The following is a 21412-nucleotide window of genomic DNA, read 5'->3' as shown; positions in this document are numbered from 1 at the left end:
ACCTCGTCTGATAGACCGGGGCCGGCTTTCTGTCTTAGCGCTGAATTCAGGTTTCATTCCCGGCTCCAGAAACCGATCAGGATGTCACATTCCGACTCTAGCAAATTCACTTTTGACAGACACGCATCTAATGGAGCATATAGAAGAGACTCTTCGAGATTTGCTGACCCAGCGCAGAAAGTCAGGAAGGACAGGCCAAGGCTCGATGAATGATCTCACATTTTCAGCTAGCATGTCTCATGCTGATCCTGACTCTGACTGCCCTGATACTTCCACCAACGAGGATATTTACTTGCAATGGGTAGCTCAAGACTACGGTCGCGGAACTTTTCTAGATCCTACCACTGCAGCGCCGATCACGAAGCTCGGCGATTACATCAGCTACGAGGTATGATACCGTAAGTATATGAGTGATGATAGACATCCCTTGACGTACATGTACATGCATACCGGTGTGTTAGTGGTCGATATCAGGCTACCGTGAGAGGTGTATGCTGCCTTCTTGACCGGGTCTGACAGAATAGACGATGCTTTCTGTGCTTTCAATATATGATCCTTTGATACGCGCCTTCTTGCACAGATGATTCAACCCTTCGTCGCATCGAGTGCAGACCGCTTGGGGGAATGCCATCTCAGCGTGAGTGCGCGCAGGTTGAGTAGGTCGTGGGCAAAATTCTCATTCATCACTACCGAATTCTTCGCCACTAAATTGCCTTCCCGCACTCAACGCTTTCAAGTTCTTCGACCCTATTTCGCTCGCCTTGATACCTGGAATTAGGTTGACACAATCTCGGAAAATCACGACTGAACACCATTCCTCCCGCTCACCAACCAATATCCGATCGAGTCTGACACCAAGTTCGACGCGATGAGTGACCATTCTGTCATTTCGGATGGATCTCGAAGCACTCAGGAAGTCTCTTTATATCACGCTCACTTCGATTTCCAATGATCAATTCCCCAATTCTGTACATGAACACCGATTAAACGATGATTCCAATCTCACTTCCGCTCTCATCCAAGGACCGAGGGGAGAATCTGAGATTGACATGGACTACCACAGAGGTCGCATCGCCCATTCGATTGGACGTATCGAGAGATATCTACTTCGTCAATCGAGGGAGATGCCCGCTCCTGAATCGAGGCCCGCTCTTGACTTGGAATCTCTGCAGACTGCCATCACCAAGGATCCCGACCTGTTCAGAACTCGGATCAACAAGGCTCACGACCAGATTATCAGGGACGTGCATGAAAGATGGCTCACTACACGAGAAGGGGACGAGCCAACCTCGCATCTCAGAAGGTATGATGTCTTTTTACTAAAGAGAAGTATGCATGGACCCTTACTCAGGGCGCTCGAAGACTACAGTCGCGAGGCCGTAATCAAGCAATACCTTGATACCAGAACCTTGGACGGAGGAGCAATCGATCTCGATAAGCTGAGTAAAGCCTCTGTCCCGGTCACAAGCATAAAGTCGTGGGAAAGCTATACGATCAACCCGTTGAAGAGTTGTGCGAGTAAAGACCTCGAATGGACGCTTCACGGCCAGCAAAGGGAGTTCAGGTTTACGCTTGAGAGTCATCAGAAAGACAATCGCTCACAGCAAGATAGCGATGCCGAAGAATCGACTCAGGTGTTCCATATGCCTTGTTTTCCCTTTGAGCCCGGGTCCATCGTGCAAGACAGTCTAGCTGGGAACGAGAAAGAATACACATGGTCCGAAGCGTTTCAGTCTTCCGTCATGCAGAAACTAGGTGCAGCAGTGCGGCCTTCACTCGAGAAAGCGGAGGATGGAGACGGAAGTGGCAGGATGAGAGATCTGATTTCGCAGTACGATGCCGATAAATTGGCAGAAGATATGTCAAGAGACGTCATCCTGAAAGGAGAGATTGAGGGTCTGCTGTCACCAGTCATGGAGAGAAGAAGAAGTTCAAAACGAACGGGTCAAGGTACGATGAGTGATTTGTCGATCGTACCGAGATTCTTCGAGACACCGGAAGGCGCATTGGATTTCAGTTTAAGTTGGGCGAATGAGGATAATGGTGCGGGCTATTTTTTCCCTGCTGCCTCTGAAAGACAAATCGCCTGGAAATTTCGAGATTATATCAAATGGTCACGCAAGCCCGAACACAGACCCACCTGATCATAGTATATTACTTGACATGTGAAATATGGCATGGGCCCTCTCCGATTCTCATGCTATTGCTTACGGCCGCAGCGTAGCAGCAGTCTTCTTGCGCATATCGTGCACTCACACGGCCTAATTGTCGCGAATGGCATGCACCTTTCGTTTGTAGTGGATGATGCATGACTGACAGACTGTCCAGAAGGGTTCACAGCGTAAAGTGTAGCAACCTTGAAGGCGGGTCAGACATCCTGAGAAGCAAGTGGAATGACCTTACTATATTTCTCCTCAGCGTGCAATACAGCATGACGTAGCGTATAATCCTTTGAAGAGCGGAAGACGAATCTGCCCTGTTCCGGCCCATCGAGATGGTGTATGCTATGCAAATATGATGTACCACATCCCGTCCAAGTGACAACCCACTTGCATCATCGCCTATGGCTCACGTTACAGTATCAAGCAGGTGCTGCAGCAATTGAAGCATCAGTTATACAGCATGAGAGAACCTTATGATCTAGAACCCGAGGACGAACAATCTATCGTTGCGCCACAGTCACCTCGACACTCAATATTCTCCACCTCAGGGCTATCAGCAGCAGAAACAGAGTTGGCAGAGCTGCAGCGGCGGGCTGCCATCTCATGGGAAGCCATCGAAGACTTTGACAAGCTCTACCTAGCTTCAAGGAAGAATCGGGATGCAAGCTTACAAACCCAAATAACGAGGTACATCGATGATTTACCGAGGATCAGCGTCGACTCTACAGAACAGTCCCGATCAACTCTTGAAAGATTACATTCACTCAAGCCCAAACATGATTTTCGCGGACACAAATTAGCCAGTACTCAAGCCAAGATTCATGATCTGGAGACACAACTCGGATCTATAGAGAACAACATCGATTTACTTCCCTCGCGTATTCAACAGACCCAACAGGCCGCACTGGAAAGTATAATCGAGCAATTCACGCGCAGGCGAAAAGACGATTTACCGACCTCACGAGGGCTATCAATGGCGCGCGTGGTGTTTGAGGATATCGAGCCCTCCCTCAGAGCAGAGGCGGAGAGGATCGCTCAGAACGCAGCGATCAGTCAATTTATAAATATCATCAAGACTTCCTCTCAGGTGATCAGTCGAGGAGAATTTGGCCATTATGGAACACCCCAAGCGATCGCTAGTGGAGTCAATGAGGTCGTGCGACACCCGACGACTGGCTCAGAGGGATTCTCCTTGGTTTATCCGGAGGTTTATTGGGGGAATGATAGCAATCATCTGACGGATCAAAGGTCCCGCACGATATATGTACCGCATTTCCCGTTCGAGCCAAATGGTCGCTTCCAGCGAGAGATAGAGAAGCAAGAATATGGTGCTGTGCCCGACACTGTTGATGCGCTTATAGCAAGGTACAAACGTGATGCTGATGATTCGGAGGATACTTTACCTCTTTCGAAGGCTGATCTTGAGTACGAGCTGCGCGAGATGTTGAGACGCCGACGAAAAGCAGGTACGACTGGACAAGGGACGTTGAGCGACTTGAAGTTGTTCTGAGTGTGATCGACAGAGAATGATGGGAATGACGATTGTATGGAATTTCAAATCACCAGAACTAGCAACGGCGATTTCTTAGCAGGAATATAGACGTTTTCTGTGTGAAAGAGGTGGTCTTGTATTTTGTCTTTTCATTTTCCCCTGTCTCGCGGACGGTGTTCTCTTCTTCTCGCAATGCATACAAGATACTGTATATGATATACAACATTGATCGTCTTTTCTCATGACCCCGGTGTTTGTATCTCTATCAGCGATCAAGTCTTCAGCAGCCCTTTACGTTCCAGGAACCCGTTTCTATCGATAATGTGAAGTGATATCAATATCTTTTGCCCTGGAAATGAACAGTGGTGTAGACTTACCTGATCTCATCAGAAACCGACTGTATCTCGGCCGACTGGCGCAGACCATCTATATATTGATTGAGCTTTTGCTGTGCTCGTTCCTGGTTTATTATAGCAAAGCGTCAGCCTGTCGTACACCATTCTCAAAGAAAGAGTTTTCATGGAAACCCGTAGTCTTGAGAAGCATGAAAACGTACCAAGCTCGATAATTCGACTTCCAGCTGCACGCCTATAGTCTTCTGCCACCTATATACAGCATTCGATTCATCAGCTGTCTACCACACAACAGACGAAATGAGGTTGACGATGCGGTTACTTACCCTTGGTGCCTATCACATCTCCTCTTCCCTCTCATGCATGCATCTCCGACATGAGGCCCATTATCCATAGGTATGTCTTCTCCACCATTTACAGCTTGCTGTGCCATGACATGCCCATACTCCTCCTCGTGCCGCAGGACCTCGTCATCTCCCAATATTAACTCCCGACTCCATCCGCACGGCCGATCATCCTTGACACTTCCCCCGGTCGTCCCATTCGACTTCTTCTTCTTACCCTTCTTTCGAGTATCTTCAATCTCCTCTTCCTGCTCTTCAGGAAGGTTCGCTAAGGGTCCCATACCCTCAGCCCGTTGAGCCGCAGCTTCCAAGATTTTCTGGCGTTTCAGCACTAATGTCATCGCTTCATCCACTTTTCTCAACTGATTCTCTAAATCTTTCATCCTGTCCGAATTAGTGCTTCCGGATTCGGATTTGCCAGTTGCTTTGTTGGCTTGATCATGATGTTGTATCGTCACGCCCAATTTGGGTTGGGGAAACGAGATGAATGTTTTTGCTAATTGTTTCAAAGTGTTCTTATTGCTTATTGCCGCTATGAGTGACTGGGAATGCAAGAATGCACATGAGGGAGAGCAGAATCTATCCAACGATTGCGAGATCAGCTTGAATCTTGCACGACACACTACAGGGGTTACCACTCACTTGGAAGTTTTGCCTGCTAACGATTTGCTGCATCCCTCTCTCTTGCATAGCTGCTTGTATATCGTGTACTGGTGCGTGCCTTCCAGATCAAGCTATCAGCGAAGAACACCGCAGGGTGCATCGGTTGTCGTGAAGAAGAGTTGACTTCTGATTGTGAGGCTGACTCACTCCTTTCACAGCTTTTACAGATATAGACATCCAGCGCTTCTACCATATCTTCCGTCAAGCCCACACAGGCGGGATGGAACCAGTTATCGCAACTCTCGCAGCCGACCATTAGAACGTCATCGTCTTCTTCGTTGTAGGGCTTGCGGCATACACAGTACACGGCGTTCTTGTCCGGAGATGGATTGGGCGAGTCATACGATGGCGTTGGGCGGGTAGGGGTCGTAGGTTGGGACGGCTCGCTCTATTGACGAAAATGATGACTGGTCAGGTGTGCGACTCTTATTCTACCGGACCGAAGATAGTAGATTTGCAACTCACGAAGACAGATGAAGAGGCCTTTGAAGCGGCTTTGAGCTCTTCCACCTGTAACCAATCTTGGTGTTAGCTGAATGAGGATCAAGCAAGATCGATTTAAAAGCAGACCTACCTTTGTCTGCCCTTTGCCTTTACCAGTGCCCTTCTTCCCTGTCCCACTTGCACCAGAAGTAGACGTTGATGCCTTTTTGCCCTTTGTAGAAGTAGAAGTGGAATCGGCTTTCTTCTTGGTTTTCTTGGCTGGTTTCGATACGGAAGATTGAGAAGCTGGAGTCGAAACAGCAGGGGAAGACGGTGCAGGTGCGGGTGTAGGTACAGATGTTTCCTCCACAGTTGGTGACGATGCTGGTGCGTCTGGAGTCGCTTCTTCCCCTCCCGCTTCTCCTTCTGCGTCTTGAGGAAGATCGTCCAACTCCATCTCCCCTTCCGATACCACCTCTTGCTCCACATCATTTTCATTTGCCGCTACTTCCGTTGTGCTGGTGATACCCTCATCGATGTCCATCTTGTCCGCTTGATCAGGTGTCTCACCCTCAAATGTAGGCTGCTGATCAACATCGACCTGCCCCTCCGTGACAGCCGCCGAGTCTCCCTCAGTTGTCGCAACTGCAGCGTGACTTTCTAAAGCAGCTTGTGAGCTAGCTGATTCTGTAGGCCGATCATCTTCTTCGCGGTTCCCCTCCGCGGAGCCCAGACCGCCTTGCAGACCCTCTGCTTTCACGGCTTCCTTGACAGCTTCGATGGGATCACCGGCTTGGGCGTCAGTCTCAGGACGATCTTCATTTTCAGATCCATCCTCTTGTTCTGCTACATCTGCCATGACTAGATCTTTAGGTTCTTTCGACCCAACCTCGGTTGACTCGGCTAGCAATTCCATCGGGATAGCTTGATGATCAGGAGATGTTGCAGCTTGTATGGGACCAGTCAGAGCTGTTTGCGGCAGTTCGAAGTTTGTGGCTGTGACGTCCGTGTCTGAAACAGCATCTTCTATGGTGCCTTCTGAAGGACGCAGAACATCGAGGTTTCCGGCAATGGGCGAGGTAGGGATCTGAGACGTTTGAGAGTAGTCCGCGGGCTCCTGGTCTCCCGCCTGCGCCGAGAAGTCTGTTTCGTTGTCTCCCGGTACATCTAATGTTGTCGCATTTATCTCCTCAGACTCATCACCAGGCCTCACGCTATCCTCAGTCTGCTCTTCATGGACCTCATTCGTATCTTCCACCACTGTTTCCCACGCAGGCGTTGTTGTTCCCAGTACTTCGTATTCATCTAGTGTCCGTCTTTTCACAGTCACACCATCGCCTTCCTCTTCTTGATCTGACCCGCGAGCAGTGTCATGAGGTTCCACCACCATATCATCTAGGTCGATATCGGTATCTGTACTGGCAGCTACTGTATTCGGGTTGCGCTTAATTGGAGATTTCGACCTTGACTTCGATTTCGACTGGGATTTCGAATGAGAACCTCTTTTCCGACCTCTACTCCCGCTGCCAGAACCTCCTCTACCTCTAGATTGGATGTTTGCGGGTGAAGTGGAGTTGGACGACTTTGGCGTCGACCGTGATCTCGAGCTGGGGATGACCACTTCGGGAATGTATGATGCCGAACGAGATTGCGGTCTTGGTCTGGGTATCGAATCTAGCGGATCCGCAGAAGATTCTCTACCTGAATCTTCATTGGCTGTTACCGCTAGGCTGTCAGGCATGTTTTCCTCTTCGCAGCACCTGACTCTATCCCGTCCTGTCGCTAGTGTCTTAGGACAATATCTGATCTGTTTATAGCTGCAGTAGTATATTGCACATTCCTTTATTTTGGACGCGAAAGTGGACTGACTGAAGAGGGTTGAATCGCGGAGATCACGCTTATTCCGCTTGTCGCATGAGGATTATGTAATAACGCCTAACACTTCGACCTTTTCTTCCTTGCCGCAAGCTGTGAAGCCTAAGTATAGCGCATGCGGCTCTGTGCATCCCCATGGGTAGTAGCTCGCTGGACTGTGTGCCATACACGACTATGGCGCTAGTCGGGAAGGTCGATACACTCGATCAAGCCAAACAGATCGACAGAGAACTAAATCCAACGACTGGAAGAAGCGGCCGAGTGAGTCAGGCCCCAAACGAGCAGTATCGCGTGCAAAATTTAGCCCTCGTTTTTTATTCTAGCAGCATTAGCAAGATGCGTTCATGACATGCCAATATCCTGTCCGAACTCCCGACGTACATGGGCTGGTGTATGGCTTTTCAACGCGATGCGACTAGAATGGCACAGTACGACGCGTGTCATTTTTATATTTGGTATTCAGGGGTCATGTTTTTATGCGTTTTGGAACACGCACAAGGAGTGAGAAGGCTTATTATGTCTCAGGCACGTTCCTTATGACTGCAGAACAACAACCAAAATAATCTTAATCTTGGCACATCAGTTTGATTTGTGCACGCACAGATCACACTTTTATGTCACATCAGGAGGAAGAGGCGAAATTGACAATTGACCATGGCAACGAGGATCTTCTGTTTCTAGTTGATATGACGACCATGCAGTCGTTTCGTTTCGTATCCTTGACTACACTCTTTCGATTCTTTCCTTCTTCCATTTCCTATTATCCAGAAAATACCTTATAAGCTGGTCTGACCATCCTTTCCTCTTTCTTATTCTCGACTAACGATATATTCTCCTCCATTAGCTTATTTGTGCTGTGCACGGTGAGTCTCGTCTCTTGGCTTGATATCATCATTCAACCCTCGCCGCTCTTGAGCAGCTACTTGGCGCCTTCAACTACTTCGTGTCCACAATGGGTCACAGCTGACTATCTCCTGTCCTTCTAGTCACCAGCGGAATTTTCCAGACCTTTGACATTCATTTTAATCAACACTCTCCTTCACCTGACCCGTCGAATCCGTGTAAAACGACATAATCAGGCTGAGCCTCAAAATAACTCTCACCCAACCTTAGAGACAAAATACTCGACGTAGACCAGATCAACAAAATGTCCTCTCGAACGGCTCTCCTCAGCTCACTGCTCCTGGCAAGCAGTGCCTTTGCGCACTGTCAACTCGCTTGGCCATATCCTCTACATAGTCCGCTCAATCCAGCAACTCCAGAAGCGATCAAAGGTATATTCCACCTTTACTAGCAATACATCAGCGGAATCAGAGCTGATGATACTTTTGATTGGCAGATTACTCGATGACTAGTCCGTTGATTTCTGATGGGACGTATCCTTGCAAGGTGAGTAGCGGACTTCTCGTCAATCCCTCAAGTTAGATGTTGCCAGAGTAGGGAAAGGGATTGGTGATCTAGGTTGAGATGGTTCCTTCCGTGTCTGGTCTTCATGATTCTGCCTTTGGCGATGATTCTAGTGCCTTCGAACGCATCTCTTGATATGATTTGAGACCTGTAAACCAAGCTGACTGAGACTTCTTTCCAGGGCTTCATCAACAACCCCTCATCTGGTATGGGGTCCGTCGCTTCGTTCGCCGCTGGATCAAGTATGAACTATACCGTCGCCGGTACAGCTACACACGGAGGAGGGTCATGCCAGATCTCCATGTCGTACGATCAAGGAGCTACATGGAATGTCATCCATTCTCAAGTTGGTGGATGTCTGGTAGATGGAATGACAACCATAATAACGATACCCTCGGAAGCGCCTTCAGGAGAAGCTCTGTTTGCTTGGGGATGGTTCAACAGATTAGGAAACAGGGAGATGTACCATAATTGCGCTTCGGTCACCATCACCAACGGCGGATCAGGTCTGAACGCGAAGGATTTCCCTACTCCCTTCGTCGCCAATGCCAATGTCAACGAGTGTGCAACCATCGAAGGCGTCGACGTGGTCTTCCCTAATCCTGGAAAGAACGTACGATATGGTGGAAGTTACGCTTCGTCCAAGCCAACCACCCCAACTGGATTCACAGGCTCCAACTGTGTTGGCCCTGGTGCCACTGAAGATTCCTCAAATTCTGGTTCTGCGTCCTCCGCCCAACCGTCCAGCACTACAAGTAGTCAAGGTATCGCTATATCAGCTTCGGTCGGGATTAACATTGGAAATACCCCTTCCTCGGTCTTGTCAGCTTCGATTGCTCATCCCACCGATGTTGAATACTCGTTATCACTCGATCCCACTACGACTGCTTTGACACCCAACAATAACGCTGCTCACCCTTCTGCCACCTCGACGTCGTCTTCCGGCAAGACATGTAAGAGGAGTAGAAGGAGATCCGAAGCCGGCACCAGACCTCATCAACGATTAATTCGAAGACCTAGAGCCGCTACTGGAAGAGTCGCTGCTAGTAAAGCTGAACATATCGTTCATGAGAGGAAGAGGGGGACTGGAAGAGTAGCTGCTTTGCCGGCAACGCATAGAATATGATTGATACATGGTCATCAAAGGATGCGGTGGACTAGAATTGAACTGCAAGGCAATCCTCAATGGGCCTTTTAGGCATTTAGTATGTGTCTTCCCCGTTCAACAGTCTGTGGTTTCTCGACTCCCCACACATCATCATAATCAGAACAATTCTTTTCGTCATATTGATTTTTCAAATGTTGATATTTGTAGTCCGTAATTCCGGGGTTATACTGCTGTGCAGTACATAATACATGTAAAAGCATAATCATTCCGACCATCAAATTCGCATCGCGCATGAGCTCAGGCTCACAATTGTCGTACTGATCTGAATTTACTGACTATACTCACGAGACTTGTCGAACGCCAAAGGAGGCCTGTGCGTGACAAACCTTACTCTTACTTACCGAGTAACTCTTCTCGTAGACTCCTTTGACGGTCCGTGCTTAGGCATAGGAGAGATAGGATGACATCAACTTTAGTCACCATCACGAAAAGCGATTTCAGTCACAATGGACGATGCAAATGCAAATGGGGTAACAAACCGGTCAACAGCATACCCTTTGAAAGGTATATAAAGCCCTCTGGCCTCGATTTTATTTTATTTTATTTTCTCTTCTTCTTCTTTCTTCACCTTGAATCTCATCTTCTCCTTCCGCATATACTATATTCGTTAATACATCACATCTTCCCCCTTTATCTTCATCACTTCTTCACTTTACACTCATATATATTAAGACAAAATGGAACAAATTCCTATCGTAGGCCCTATGCTTTCTGCCCTCGGCGGTGAGTCGTCCGCACCTGGTCAAGGCAAACGAGTCATTGGTTACTTCGTAAGTCCAGACCGGACCTTTCCCCCTCTCTCACTTTATATCATCTCTTCCATCAAACCCGATGCATACACTGTCTGTCCCCTTCCCGCTCCTTCACACAGGCCTCGTTATCCTCCACTTACTTGTGCTGCTGGTATATGAGCTGACGAGATACATCATATAGACCAACTGGTATGTCCACTACCCCTAATCCCTCTCGCGTCAACCTGTACCAAGCTTGTCATCAGCCTTCGTCCTCCACTTAGCCTCTTGTCCCCCTCATGGCTTGTGCTTCACTAATTTGAACAGAGTCACTGACAAGTTTGCATTCAGGCAAACCGAACATTACCCTCCTCACATGGTGCCCGTCGATGAGCTCACCCACCTCAATTACTCCTTTGCCAAGGTCAACGAGCAGACTGGTGAAGTCACCTTAAGCAACCCTCATACCGACACTGAAGTAAGCATTAATACCTGTCTTAAAATCTTGACCACTTCCGCCGCATCTGCGAAACAACATAGGCTGATCAGCTCCATGTCGTAGACTCACTTCCGACCTCAAGATGAAACCGCGCAGGATGCCCCTCCTCAGCAAGGTCACAACCTCTTCGGTTGCTTAGGCGCTTTCTTCCTCATGAAGAAACATAATCGGTGAGTCTGTCATTATCTTTGGCAACAGACACTTGGCTGACGGTACCTTCTTGCAGAAACTTCAAGGTCATGCTATCCATCGGTGGTGCCACATTCTCTCACGTTTGTCGCGATCAGCCCTCTTAGTCAAATGTATCAGCTGACCACATTACAGGCTTTCAAGAATATGGAATACATCCACTGGAGAAACACTTTCGTCAAATCTGCGGTCAAGCTTGTAGAAGACGTTGGTCTTGATGGGTAAGCAGCAAATTTGTATCTGCTAAGAGAAATACTGGCTGAGACTAATCTTGCGCTGCCAGTCTTGATGTAAGCCTACTTCAATCCATCTTGAGGCCCGAGCCCGATCTGACAGCTGATACCGTGTCTTGCAGGTTGACTACGAATTCCCAACCAACGAACAAGAAGCTCGATACTACGCCCAGTTGCTCGGAGAGCTTCGAACTGATCTCAACAACCTCGCTGATAAATTACATCAACCTAGAGGTCAATATCTCTTGTCGGTCGCTGCTCCTTGCGGTCCCGACAAGATGAAGCTTTTGCATGTCAAAGACATGGACAAGGTGAGTGGCATCTACTTTCTGAGCAGAACAAAAGTATCTGAGTGCTGACGACCCTCATCATCGGGCAGTCTTTGGACTTCTGGAACCTGATGGTGAGTCATCTCTTGCTCTTGCCGAAGCATATTGCCGCTGATGTTATAGATGTCCTGATGCATTTACAGGCATACGATGTGAGTGATTTCATTTCACGCGCATGTCAACAACACGAAAGCCAGCTGACTGTGTTTACAGTTCGCCGGATCCTGGAGCAAACTTAGCGATCACCAAGCCAACCTTCAAGGCAAAAACGCTAGCGATATTTCCGTTGATCAAGCTGTCAAGTTCTACGAAAAGCAAGGCGTCCACACGAACAAGCTGGTTATCGGTGAGGCGCTTCCTGTGTCAATGATCGCATCAAATGATTCGGTATTGCAATAGGTATCCCTCTTTACGGACGAACGTTTGAGCAGACTGAAGGTTTGAACAAGCCCTTCCATGGTGAGTACTCTGATTCATGCTCAGATCCGATGATGTGCTAATGGTAACTCACGATCACAGGCTCCAAGACCATCGACTACAAGCTCTTGCCAGTACACGGCGCTCAGGTCCACAACGATGCTCACCTTGGGGCCTCTTGGAGCTACGACGCGTGAGTGCTTTTCATTCTGCTGTATTCATACAGTAATGACTGATGAACATTGTATTAGTCACAAGAAAGAACTCATCAGTTATGACAATCCTGAGATCGCCAGACAGAAGACTAAATACATCTCTCAGAACAATCTGGGCGGCGCGATGTTCTGGCAACTCGAAGGAGACAAGCCTCACAAGGCTCACGATAGCCTCGTCAAGATCGTCCGAGAGAATATCGGTAAATTGGAGAAAAGACCAAACGAGCTCAAATACCCTTATTCCAGTGAGTCATCCTTGACCCTTACTCGGAAGGGATGCTGACGATAATGTGACAGAATATGATAACTTGAAAGGGGGATCGCACATGCAGTAAATGCGCGATTTGCTCTACCCTTCCGGATATTAATTCCTTGAAGGCTAAGGTGTATACGGCTGCGATTGAGTTCTAGATTATTCTTTGGTTCATGAAGTGTCTCTTCATTCAGGGCTGATCCTATGTACAGTAGATAGGTCATAGTGATCAACAGAAGATGATGTTATGTATATTCATGTCATGTTGAATAACATTCACTGTAAAATCAGAATGACATCGCCACCACCACTGTTTTGACGATTAGACGTTCGCGCGCGCATGACTTCGACGACGTCTGACTTCACCCTTTCCTTTTTGCCTGTTATCACTGTCCATACTTATCAATTCCAACCATTCGGCAAGAAGGCATGGGAACGCGAGGAAACGGATCATCATGAAAATCTTGACATGATGCACCAAGTTTTCCTGCCTCCGGCAACCCTCTCGCCTTTCCCGCTCCCAATCAGGGGGCCAAACAAGCGAATAATCGAGCTCACCTTCCACACGTTACCTGTTGTGACCAATGCCTCGCAAGGCTACTCCCAATCTCAGTCACTGAGGCATAGACTCACCAGGAACAACACGTCATGGATTGACTTCAGTCAAGCAGGCTTGAAAAGCTTGGAGCGGAGTACCGTGTTGGGTAAACGATCCGAGCGAGTTGAGGGCGGGGAACGTGAAGACGATGCAACTACCGAGCGGCAAACCGATGAAACACAAGAAGTGGAGAATGGAGCAGCCGAACCGGGACTGGACAAGAAGCATGGAGGTCAGGTAACAGAGGTCGTCGCTGAAGATCACGAGGAAAAACGGGTGTCGAAACGCGTTACTCGTCAATCTGGTAGGTTTTGTTACTTTGCTGACCGTAATCAAACCCCCATTTTGGAAACCCGTCAGATCAGCCGTTAGAGTATGAAGACTGATAGCTGGTCCTCTTCATATGATGCAGTTTCACTCCTACATGATCTACCTCAGGTATATCCCTCAGCACCCGTTGTGCATACACAGCCGGAAGATTCATTCTCTACGACAACATCTTCGTTCCCCTCTCAACTACTCACTAATCCCGGTAATACGTCTGTATCGAACTTGCCCAGATGGTCCATCCCTTTACACAAGCTCACTTCTCTCGCTACTCTCCTCGCTCCAACCAGGAATACTGGCAGAAACGTGACATCATCGAGATCGAATAAGCTACATACGTTGATTGTCTGTGTATTGTCTGCGGAGCCGGTTGTACAGAGACAGCGAAAAGAAGAGAAAGCCAAGGGAAAAGAAGGGAGTCTGTTCATCGGTAAATGGACTGTAACTGCGCAGCCGTTGTCTGGGGAAGAGGAAGTCACGACGACAGTCAGATTGTGGGATGAGTGTGCGAAAGAATGGGGAGAGAGGGTGAAGAGGGGTGATGTGGTTTTACTTGAGAGTGAGTTTATCGACCCAAATTCTAGGGTGTCAGACACCAAGCGTCGATCCAGGGATTAAAGGAAGTGAGCTGAATTGATATTGCTTGAAACTCGAATAGATATCGAGCTCAAGCCATTTACTTCGAAAGAACCGACTCATCTCTCGATCTCACCTCACCATATACCGAAAATAACCATACTGTACAGGACTTTGCCGAGGTATGAAACGTCTAGGAACGATTATATATATCGTCCCGCTCCTCAAGCCGATGCCGCTCAGAAAGGCAGAATGATACTGGAAGACAAGATGCTGAGACCTGATCTGAGGTTGGGAAGGAGTGAAGCTGGGATAAGGAAGGTAGAGGGGATAGCTAGGTGGTTTGCAGGCTTTGTTGCAGGAGAAGCGCCGGCATGAATCGCTCACGAGGTATGTATCTGTAAATAGGAGATCTTACATTGTTCTCATCGTTGTATGCATTGTACCATTATGCGATACTCTGTCGCTATCACCTGTTCTCCTTGACCAGGTTCACAGTCTTCCTTCACGCACAACGACTCCTTGTACCCCTTCTTACCTAACGCGAAACAAAAACTACAGCACTCGGGATTCCCAAGTGGTCCCCCACCTTGGTACTAACCGAGCGATACCTGACTTGGCTGCGGGGAGCAGACGGGACCCGGCGTTTTTCAGGTTCTATGACCGTAGATGGGAATCCACCCTTCGTGAGGGGATGATTCCTACACCGGTGTTGACAAGATGTTTGCTCGTGATATCAAAGGAGGGAAAACCGAAGATCGCATCACGTCATCCCATCAAAAGTGATGTTTGGTGTTTGTTCCTCCTGGTGGAGGTCATCCATCCATTCTTGTGGGGAGAAAAACGAAACATACAACATTTCAGTGAGATGATCCATTCATGAAATCTATAACATCCTGACCTTTCACCATCCCATCATGCAAAGTAGCTATCAGATAAATACACCCAGCCAAAACAGAGTTGAGATGTGACGAAAGACGTAAAGGGTGCCTCTTTTCAAGACGATCCTTTCATCCTTCTCCTTCAAGCGGAGCTGGTCGACATCGAGTCGAGGTATAAATGTCGAGTCATTCGGTAGACCGCATTACATTTTCGACCATTGCATGATATGCATAAGGGTGAAGAAACTCGAAAGACCAATATATAAGACGTCGGCCGTAAAACATTCAATTGCCAGACAATATTTACAGAACACAAACCTCACCAAGATGGTCATTGGTAATCTCGAACGACTGAGCGATGTCGAGAAGGTGCGTACCAGAACTTTTGACTATATCTTGACGTCCCAGAGCATCGAAGCACAAGCTGACCCTGGGTCACACTTTTCTAGCTCTCCGCTCATGTCACTCGAGTCTTGGGACAGAATCCCGGTCTTATGACTTTGCAAGGGACCAACTCATACCTCCTTCAACCACCTTCTAACCCTCACGCGCCCCTGATTCTGATCGACACATCCTCACCTCACACCGCCACTCAATACATTGACCTTCTTTTCACCCACTTACACCACCTTGCTCTGGAATCAGGCGTTCGAGAGACCCACTTCGAGTCTGCTTATGCTCAGGCATCTCTCAAGGCTCTTCCGGAAGGCAAAGTCGACGAAGTCAAAGCTTCTATCGTCGAGAACCGAAGTAAAGATCCTCGACATCAAGAGATCGAATTACTTGAGTATGGACCAGGTAGTGAATGGGTACCAACCAATACCAAGTCTAGGAAATTACCAAACATCGAGCATATCATCCTTACTCACCGACACCTAGACCACGTCGGAGCACTCCCTTTGCTGCTTACCACGTTGAAAGAACGAGGGTGCAGTCTACCTAAAATCTGGAAATTCCCTTCCCCGGATGAAGAGCTCTTGGCTCTAAACGAAAAAGATCGACCCACTTCCGATGCTGAAATCTGGAATTCTTTGCCTAAGGGGACTTATCATTCGTTCAGCCCTTTCCAGCCGTTCCATCCTATCATCCCCGGACTGATGATTTCGATCATCGATCCGGTGTACAAACACCTCTTAAAGCACGACAAAGATGGGAAACCGAAATGGAATGAAGTGCCGGAGATCGCAAGAGTCAGCTTAAGATGTTTGAGAACACCGGGACACACGCAAGACTCGATTAGTCTGGTCATGCTTGAAGGAGAAAAGGGGGTGTTCACTGGTGATACAGTGTTGGGTTCCGGTACTACCCATTTCTCCGATTTGGCGAGCTGTGAGTATCGATCAAGGTGCACTCTTTGTGGTTGGGATACGACTAACGACGTCCTCTCCTGCAGACATGACATCGCTTCGAACCCTTTTAGCGCTCAAACCAAATGTCTTATACCCAGCACACGGTCCACACATCCCCAACGCCATCAAGGCAAAAGCGCATCTTGAGACATACATTTCGCACAGACAACAAAGGGAAGACGAGATCATGGCCATCCTTCGGGACTTCGTACAGGACCACGAGGACAAAGGCAAATCTTTGGTCGATATTGTAGTCAATCTGAAAATTGAGGTGCATGCGACTTTGGAGAAGGAGAACGATGCGAAAGGACCGTTGATGTTTGATAAGCGAAAACCAATCAAGTTGCCCGATAACCCGTTCGAAGAAGAACGCAAGAACCTCGAGAAAGCCGAATCTTCCGGTACGCGACCCGCTAAAGCGTTACCTCTAAGCGTTTTGGTGAGACTGTTGTACAAATCCGAAGACGAGAAATTGTTAGTTGCGGCAGGCAAGAATCTAGTTGCGCATCTTGTCAAGCTTGAGAAGGAAGGTAAGGTGAAGAAAGATAAGGGCAAGTGGTGTAAGCTCATTGCTGGGAATGTATCGGAGGAACTGGAGGAGATGGACTGCTGGGAGTACGCGGGGACAGATGGGAAGGAGACATGAGAACATTTGTCTCTCGTTAGAGCGAATCTCGTTTTAGACATGATCAAGCCCAAAGTAGATTATCATCTTGCAGAACCATACTACAGCTTGCAATAGTTTTTGTAGTATTAGAATGACATCACTATGATACTTGAGTCCATCGCAGGGTACACCACCACTAGAATACTCATCATTATCGATTAACGTTACTCACAATGGGTGACTTGTGCGTGATGGGGCGGTCCGTCGACCAGTCCAACGGACATTCACCTATTCGGGCATTCGCCGACGAGCGTAGGCAAATCTCCCTCATGCAGAGGTTGAACTATGGCCTACCATTCATGGGAACGAGGTCGCGGCGGAAAAGAACTTGGGAACCGCAGCTTTACGCTGGCCTCGGTGACTATGGGTATCGTGCTTGATGCGGTCAATGCTCCAAGCTCATTGTTTTAATCCCGACTAACGGATGTTCCACCGACTTTCAACTCACGCAAGGGATTATCACGGCGGGACAGTCTGCAATGGGCGTGATTTCGTCTGGAGCCTTCACGAAGCAAGATGCCACGCACATACTTCGGATGACGACCGAAGTTTGTCAAAAGGAGAGTAGTCTTCATGGTGAATGGTGAGAAGAATGTCATTGGTCTAGATCGACCTCACTCAAGGAGCTTTCTCTTGTACCCACGTCAAAGCGCTTCGGACGAGAGTTTCTTTTTGAGTATAAGTCCTTTGACCAACGCACGTCGATTCGCTACTCTATGCCTTCTCCTTTGAGCTGGCCCCACTTTTTTTTCTCCAACAACATCATTCGAAGCGCGCGGCATCATGATGACCTCAGTGACATGTCTGGACTCTGTTACGATGAGGCACTAAGCAAAACAAAGGACATCCCCTTTCATGAGTTCTGACGATGCTGAAGCAAGACGAGGGTCTTGATAGTATGCGGTCTTCTACGATTCAGAGGGCTCAACAAGGTATAAGGTATAAATACGGTCTGCTGCCACCCCAAAGTCTTACTACCTCTGCCCATCATCATTGACTTTCTTCCTCTTACGGGTTTTACTCGACTCATCCAAGCTTTGCCTTCAGAGCGCAAAGTATATACATCAGTCACCCATCCGCCACAGACAACTGCTTGATATGTCCTTGATCGAAGGCCCTTACGATGTGGTACATACGGACACGCACCGCGCTCAGGCAGCCACTTTTGGCTTAAATGATTCTCAAAGCAATTCACGCACCGGCAAAAGCGCTTACGCAACTTGCCAGAGAGTGATTCCTGTCTTGCAAGGTAAGGCCTACCAGATCATCACCTTTGACGGCTGTGGAAGCGTGACTGTGAGCTCCAATGCTCCTGCAGCAGAAAGTGACAGAGCAGGATACAGAAAACGAGCCCTTTGTTTTGTGAGTCCCGACTGTACCTGCCCTTTGCAGCCTGAGCAAGAACAAGGTAGTCTGATAGATCGTTCGCTCACAGGGGCAGGGCTGCACCAACACGGCGCCACATGCCAGCACCGACGATACAGTGGCATGGAACCAGAATGATGCTATCGATGCCACGGTAGATCATATCTTTTCGGGCTTGGGTGACCACAACGAGATCACGGTCACCTATGTGGAGCATTTCACAAACGATTCGGACACTCAGGGGAATTATTTGGCCGAAAACTCGCACGAACAGCCTTGGTATACCTGATCACTTTAGGTACTAGTACCATTATAGCAACTATTTCACTGGTCAATGCGAACCTGACCCCTTCCGTATGAATCCTAGATAGTCATATGAAACGTTGCATTCATCTACGAAATGACGATCTCATTCGAAAGGGACAATCCATCCGAGCTGAGCTCTATTTAGTCGGTCCCAAAGTGGCTGTGAGAGCGAGAATGTGAGGAGTTTGCAGAAGCAGACATCGTAGAAGCTAACGGTGTCCGAACAAAGGGCACCTATGAAGATAGGCGAAAAGATGCAGTCCCAATCCTACATAATAGTTTAGCGTTGGTCAGACGACGAGGGTAAGACAACGCAGCGACGTGCATGGACGCCACAATGCACAATAAGACCTGCAGCAGGTATTCTCAGCAGCGAAAGTAGCTACCTTTCCGATTCAGCCATTTTCTGATACAGATGAGAGGGGAGTGTCGTATAAGCGTGGGCGTTGCTGCAGTCGAAGGAGTCACGGTTCTTGCGAAAGTGTCATCCTGCCGAGCGCAGGCCAACGACACACATGCCTTCACTGGTGTTGAAAGAGGATCGGAGCTTCCCCATGTTGCTGTCAAGTCTGCTAGCTTTGGACGCTATGGGAGGCCGACTGAAACGGGGCGAGGCGACCTTTGTCGACTGGCTTGCTCCAATCTGGGCTAAATGTCATTGAGAAATGAGTCTGGAGTCCGCTTCACTCTCTGATACTGCTATGAGAAACATGCACAATGGGTAATATGACGTCGCCTTCTCGGTCGTAGGTCGTGGGACAAAGGAGCGATCATTCTGGACTTGTCTTCGGAGCACTTGAGTCGAACATCATATCTAACGTGAAGTGCATAAGTTGGCATACTCTCCTCTGCATACACGACAGCTTCCCTGATTTTCGCATCTCTCAGTCCACATCTTGGCTTCCTACCATAGGCTCTTGATCCAGTACTTGTCACTGCCTGATTGTTTATCATTTCATTGTTGTGATCATGTCTTCTCGAACTCAGGAGCCTTGGACTGAGATCACTTTCTCTGCAGATGCCGCTCCCACCGAAAACCAGATCAGGGTACTACTTGGCGGCGCAACCGCCGACGGAGAAGAGGCATTCGTGCTGAAGCAGTGTAAGCATTACACCTGCCACTCAATCGACATGTTCGGTCCGTCATCAACATAGGCCGTGGCATTATTGAGTAAGGAGCATTGCAAAGTGAGTTCGAAAAAAGAGACCACACGCGACCTTCAGCCAACCCGCATTGAGGGATGTTCTCTTGCTGAACGTCTGTGCTTACCCATTGTATCGCTTAACGAATGTGATATCTAGGATTGGAGCTGTCCTGGCACAATGCCAGAAATACAGACCTTCAAATCCACAGAAGAAGCCGCCACTGGGCTTATCAGAACCGTCAACAGCACCTTACAAGGTACTCCCGATCAAGTCACGGTGACATTCTACAAATTCCCAGGCGACTCCAGGACTGATCCCCGTAGTTACGACATCTCACCATGGGCCTCTCCTCCAGGCGACGGCGGCTATACTGCTCTTGGCGCATCCACCCGAGACACAGGAGCAGGCTGGTTTCGACTCCCATATGGCTGCGATGACCTAGCTTAGAGTCATCGGAACCTCCAGATTCCAAGGCTTGAGGGGGAGCGATAGCTCTGTTCAAAAGGATCAGGCTTATAAGCGTTTGAATGGAGCTACATTAGGACGAGTGCGGTATGATCGCGAAGACGAGCGACAATTTTCATGACATTCCTCGACGATGGGCACGGGTGTACATTGGCCTGATGCATAGGCGAGCATGCATTTCACGTATCTCGGAGCAATGAAGGGATCGCGGGGACAGGGGGTGGGTGAAATCGCAGACATGGGCAGGCAGTGTAAGGCCCAGTGTCTGCGCGGAGAGCCCTCCCTTTCCAGATCACGATTGTTCAGATCTTCTTTTGTCGGAGTGTGGCAGCCTGACTTCTGAAAACTCTCGCAAGGGCCAGACTGCGATCCATTCTTCGGGTCCTCCGTTATTTCGAGCCTCGAACGCTCCCTCTCGACTCGATGCTGTTCGTTACGCGTCATCATTCGTTGTCGTCGCGATTTTGAGTGACTCATCGAAGTAGTCACCTTTGAGCTTAAGCTCCACTCCTCGTCCCAAAAGAAATGTCCCTCGACGGTCATTACGTCATGTCGAGCTGCCTACGACTGGCTGGAAGGTCGGACAGTATGGCACCCGGGAAAACAAAGTGTCAGATTCGTCCTTTCATGAGGATTGACACATTACGACGGCCACAGCAATGTCCACTTCACGGTTTGGGAGATCTCGTAAGGTATGAAGAAGCACTAAGGCTCTCATTTCAGCTCATCTTCTTATCACGTCTCTCAACCATCTTTTCCCAAGTCATTTTACTCATTATCATCACCACAAGCCGATTCGTGATGTCCAATATCAGTACGCGTTCTCGCCTTACCGCTGAGCGCGACTACATGCAAGGGGGAAATCCACCCGACGCTGGAGATATCAAGCGCCTGCTTAAGAGAGACCGGAATGGCGATTCGTTCGTGAGCATCACTTCATGTGAAGCTTGTGGCTCTGTCAGCGTGATAAACGATGACA

The 21412-nt window shown here is 48.5% G+C and overlaps 10 protein-coding genes and 1 non-coding gene across 11 annotated transcripts; 9 read left to right on the top strand and 2 right to left on the bottom strand.

The window, feature by feature from the left end:
* Positions 1-1124: 1124 nt before the first annotated feature.
* Positions 1125-2144, top strand: I303_106057 (uncharacterized protein; the record flags this gene model as incomplete). Its single annotated transcript, XM_018409363.1, has 1 exon — positions 1125-2144. The coding sequence occupies one exon, from the start codon at positions 1125-1127 to the stop codon at positions 2142-2144; it is 1020 nt and encodes a 339-aa protein (XP_018261636.1).
* A 478-nt stretch (positions 2145-2622) lies between these two features.
* On the top strand, positions 2623-3672 carry I303_106056 (uncharacterized protein; the record flags this gene model as incomplete). The annotated part of the gene is made up of 1 exon (XM_018409362.1): positions 2623-3672. One exon carries the CDS (start codon positions 2623-2625, stop codon positions 3670-3672), a length of 1050 nt encoding a protein of 349 aa, XP_018261635.1.
* Positions 3673-3926: 254 nt separating this feature from the next.
* Positions 3927-7178, bottom strand: I303_106055 (uncharacterized protein; the record flags this gene model as incomplete). Its single annotated transcript, XM_065969305.1, has 8 exons — positions 3927-3966; positions 4032-4114; positions 4211-4259; positions 4334-4930; positions 4994-5072; positions 5162-5402; positions 5480-5524; positions 5589-7178. The coding sequence occupies 8 exons, from the start codon at positions 7176-7178 to the stop codon at positions 3927-3929; spliced, it is 2724 nt and encodes a 907-aa protein (XP_065825377.1).
* Positions 7179-8459: 1281 nt separating this feature from the next.
* On the top strand, positions 8460-9845 carry I303_106054 (uncharacterized protein; the record flags this gene model as incomplete). Its single annotated transcript, XM_018409360.2, has 3 exons — positions 8460-8586; positions 8652-8701; positions 8901-9845. 3 exons carry the CDS (start codon positions 8460-8462, stop codon positions 9843-9845), a joined length of 1122 nt encoding a protein of 373 aa, XP_018261633.2.
* A 719-nt stretch (positions 9846-10564) lies between these two features.
* Positions 10565-12835, top strand: I303_106053 (uncharacterized protein; the record flags this gene model as incomplete). The annotated part of the gene is made up of 15 exons (XM_018409359.1): positions 10565-10657; positions 10821-10828; positions 10970-11096; positions 11181-11287; positions 11344-11389; positions 11442-11527; positions 11590-11596; positions 11662-11850; positions 11919-11942; positions 12012-12020; positions 12082-12214; positions 12268-12327; positions 12388-12478; positions 12537-12745; positions 12798-12835. The coding sequence occupies 15 exons, from the start codon at positions 10565-10567 to the stop codon at positions 12833-12835; spliced, it is 1227 nt and encodes a 408-aa protein (XP_018261632.1).
* Positions 12836-13225: 390 nt separating this feature from the next.
* Positions 13226-14632, top strand: I303_106052 (uncharacterized protein; the record flags this gene model as incomplete). The annotated part of the gene is made up of 3 exons (XM_018409358.1): positions 13226-13655; positions 13764-14237; positions 14337-14632. 3 exons carry the CDS (start codon positions 13226-13228, stop codon positions 14630-14632), a joined length of 1200 nt encoding a protein of 399 aa, XP_018261631.1.
* A 175-nt stretch (positions 14633-14807) lies between these two features.
* On the bottom strand, positions 14808-14922 carry I303_106051. Its single transcript, XR_001936512.2, has one exon. It is a non-coding gene; the product is annotated as a 5S ribosomal RNA (ribosomal RNA).
* Positions 14923-15462: 540 nt separating this feature from the next.
* Positions 15463-17130, top strand: I303_106050 (uncharacterized protein; the record flags this gene model as incomplete). The annotated part of the gene is made up of 3 exons (XM_018409357.1): positions 15463-15504; positions 15585-16464; positions 16529-17130. The coding sequence occupies 3 exons, from the start codon at positions 15463-15465 to the stop codon at positions 17128-17130; spliced, it is 1524 nt and encodes a 507-aa protein (XP_018261630.1).
* Positions 17131-17324: 194 nt separating this feature from the next.
* Positions 17325-17531, top strand: I303_106049 (uncharacterized protein; the record flags this gene model as incomplete). The annotated part of the gene is made up of 1 exon (XM_065969304.1): positions 17325-17531. The coding sequence occupies one exon, from the start codon at positions 17325-17327 to the stop codon at positions 17529-17531; it is 207 nt and encodes a 68-aa protein (XP_065825376.1).
* Positions 17532-18249: 718 nt separating this feature from the next.
* Positions 18250-18805, top strand: I303_106048 (uncharacterized protein; the record flags this gene model as incomplete). The annotated part of the gene is made up of 2 exons (XM_018409356.2): positions 18250-18513; positions 18587-18805. The coding sequence occupies 2 exons, from the start codon at positions 18250-18252 to the stop codon at positions 18803-18805; spliced, it is 483 nt and encodes a 160-aa protein (XP_018261629.2).
* A 1340-nt stretch (positions 18806-20145) lies between these two features.
* Positions 20146-20415, top strand: I303_106047 (uncharacterized protein; the record flags this gene model as incomplete). The annotated part of the gene is made up of 1 exon (XM_018409355.1): positions 20146-20415. The coding sequence occupies one exon, from the start codon at positions 20146-20148 to the stop codon at positions 20413-20415; it is 270 nt and encodes an 89-aa protein (XP_018261628.1).
* Between the last annotated feature and the right edge of the window lie 997 nt (positions 20416-21412).

Source organism: Kwoniella dejecticola, chromosome 7 (assembly GCF_000512565.2).
Source record: "Kwoniella dejecticola CBS 10117 chromosome 7, complete sequence".
Lineage (NCBI taxonomy): Eukaryota > Fungi > Basidiomycota > Tremellomycetes > Tremellales > Cryptococcaceae > Kwoniella > Kwoniella dejecticola.
Note: the sequence above shows the minus strand (reverse complement) of the source record. Positions and strands in the feature narration are given on the sequence as shown.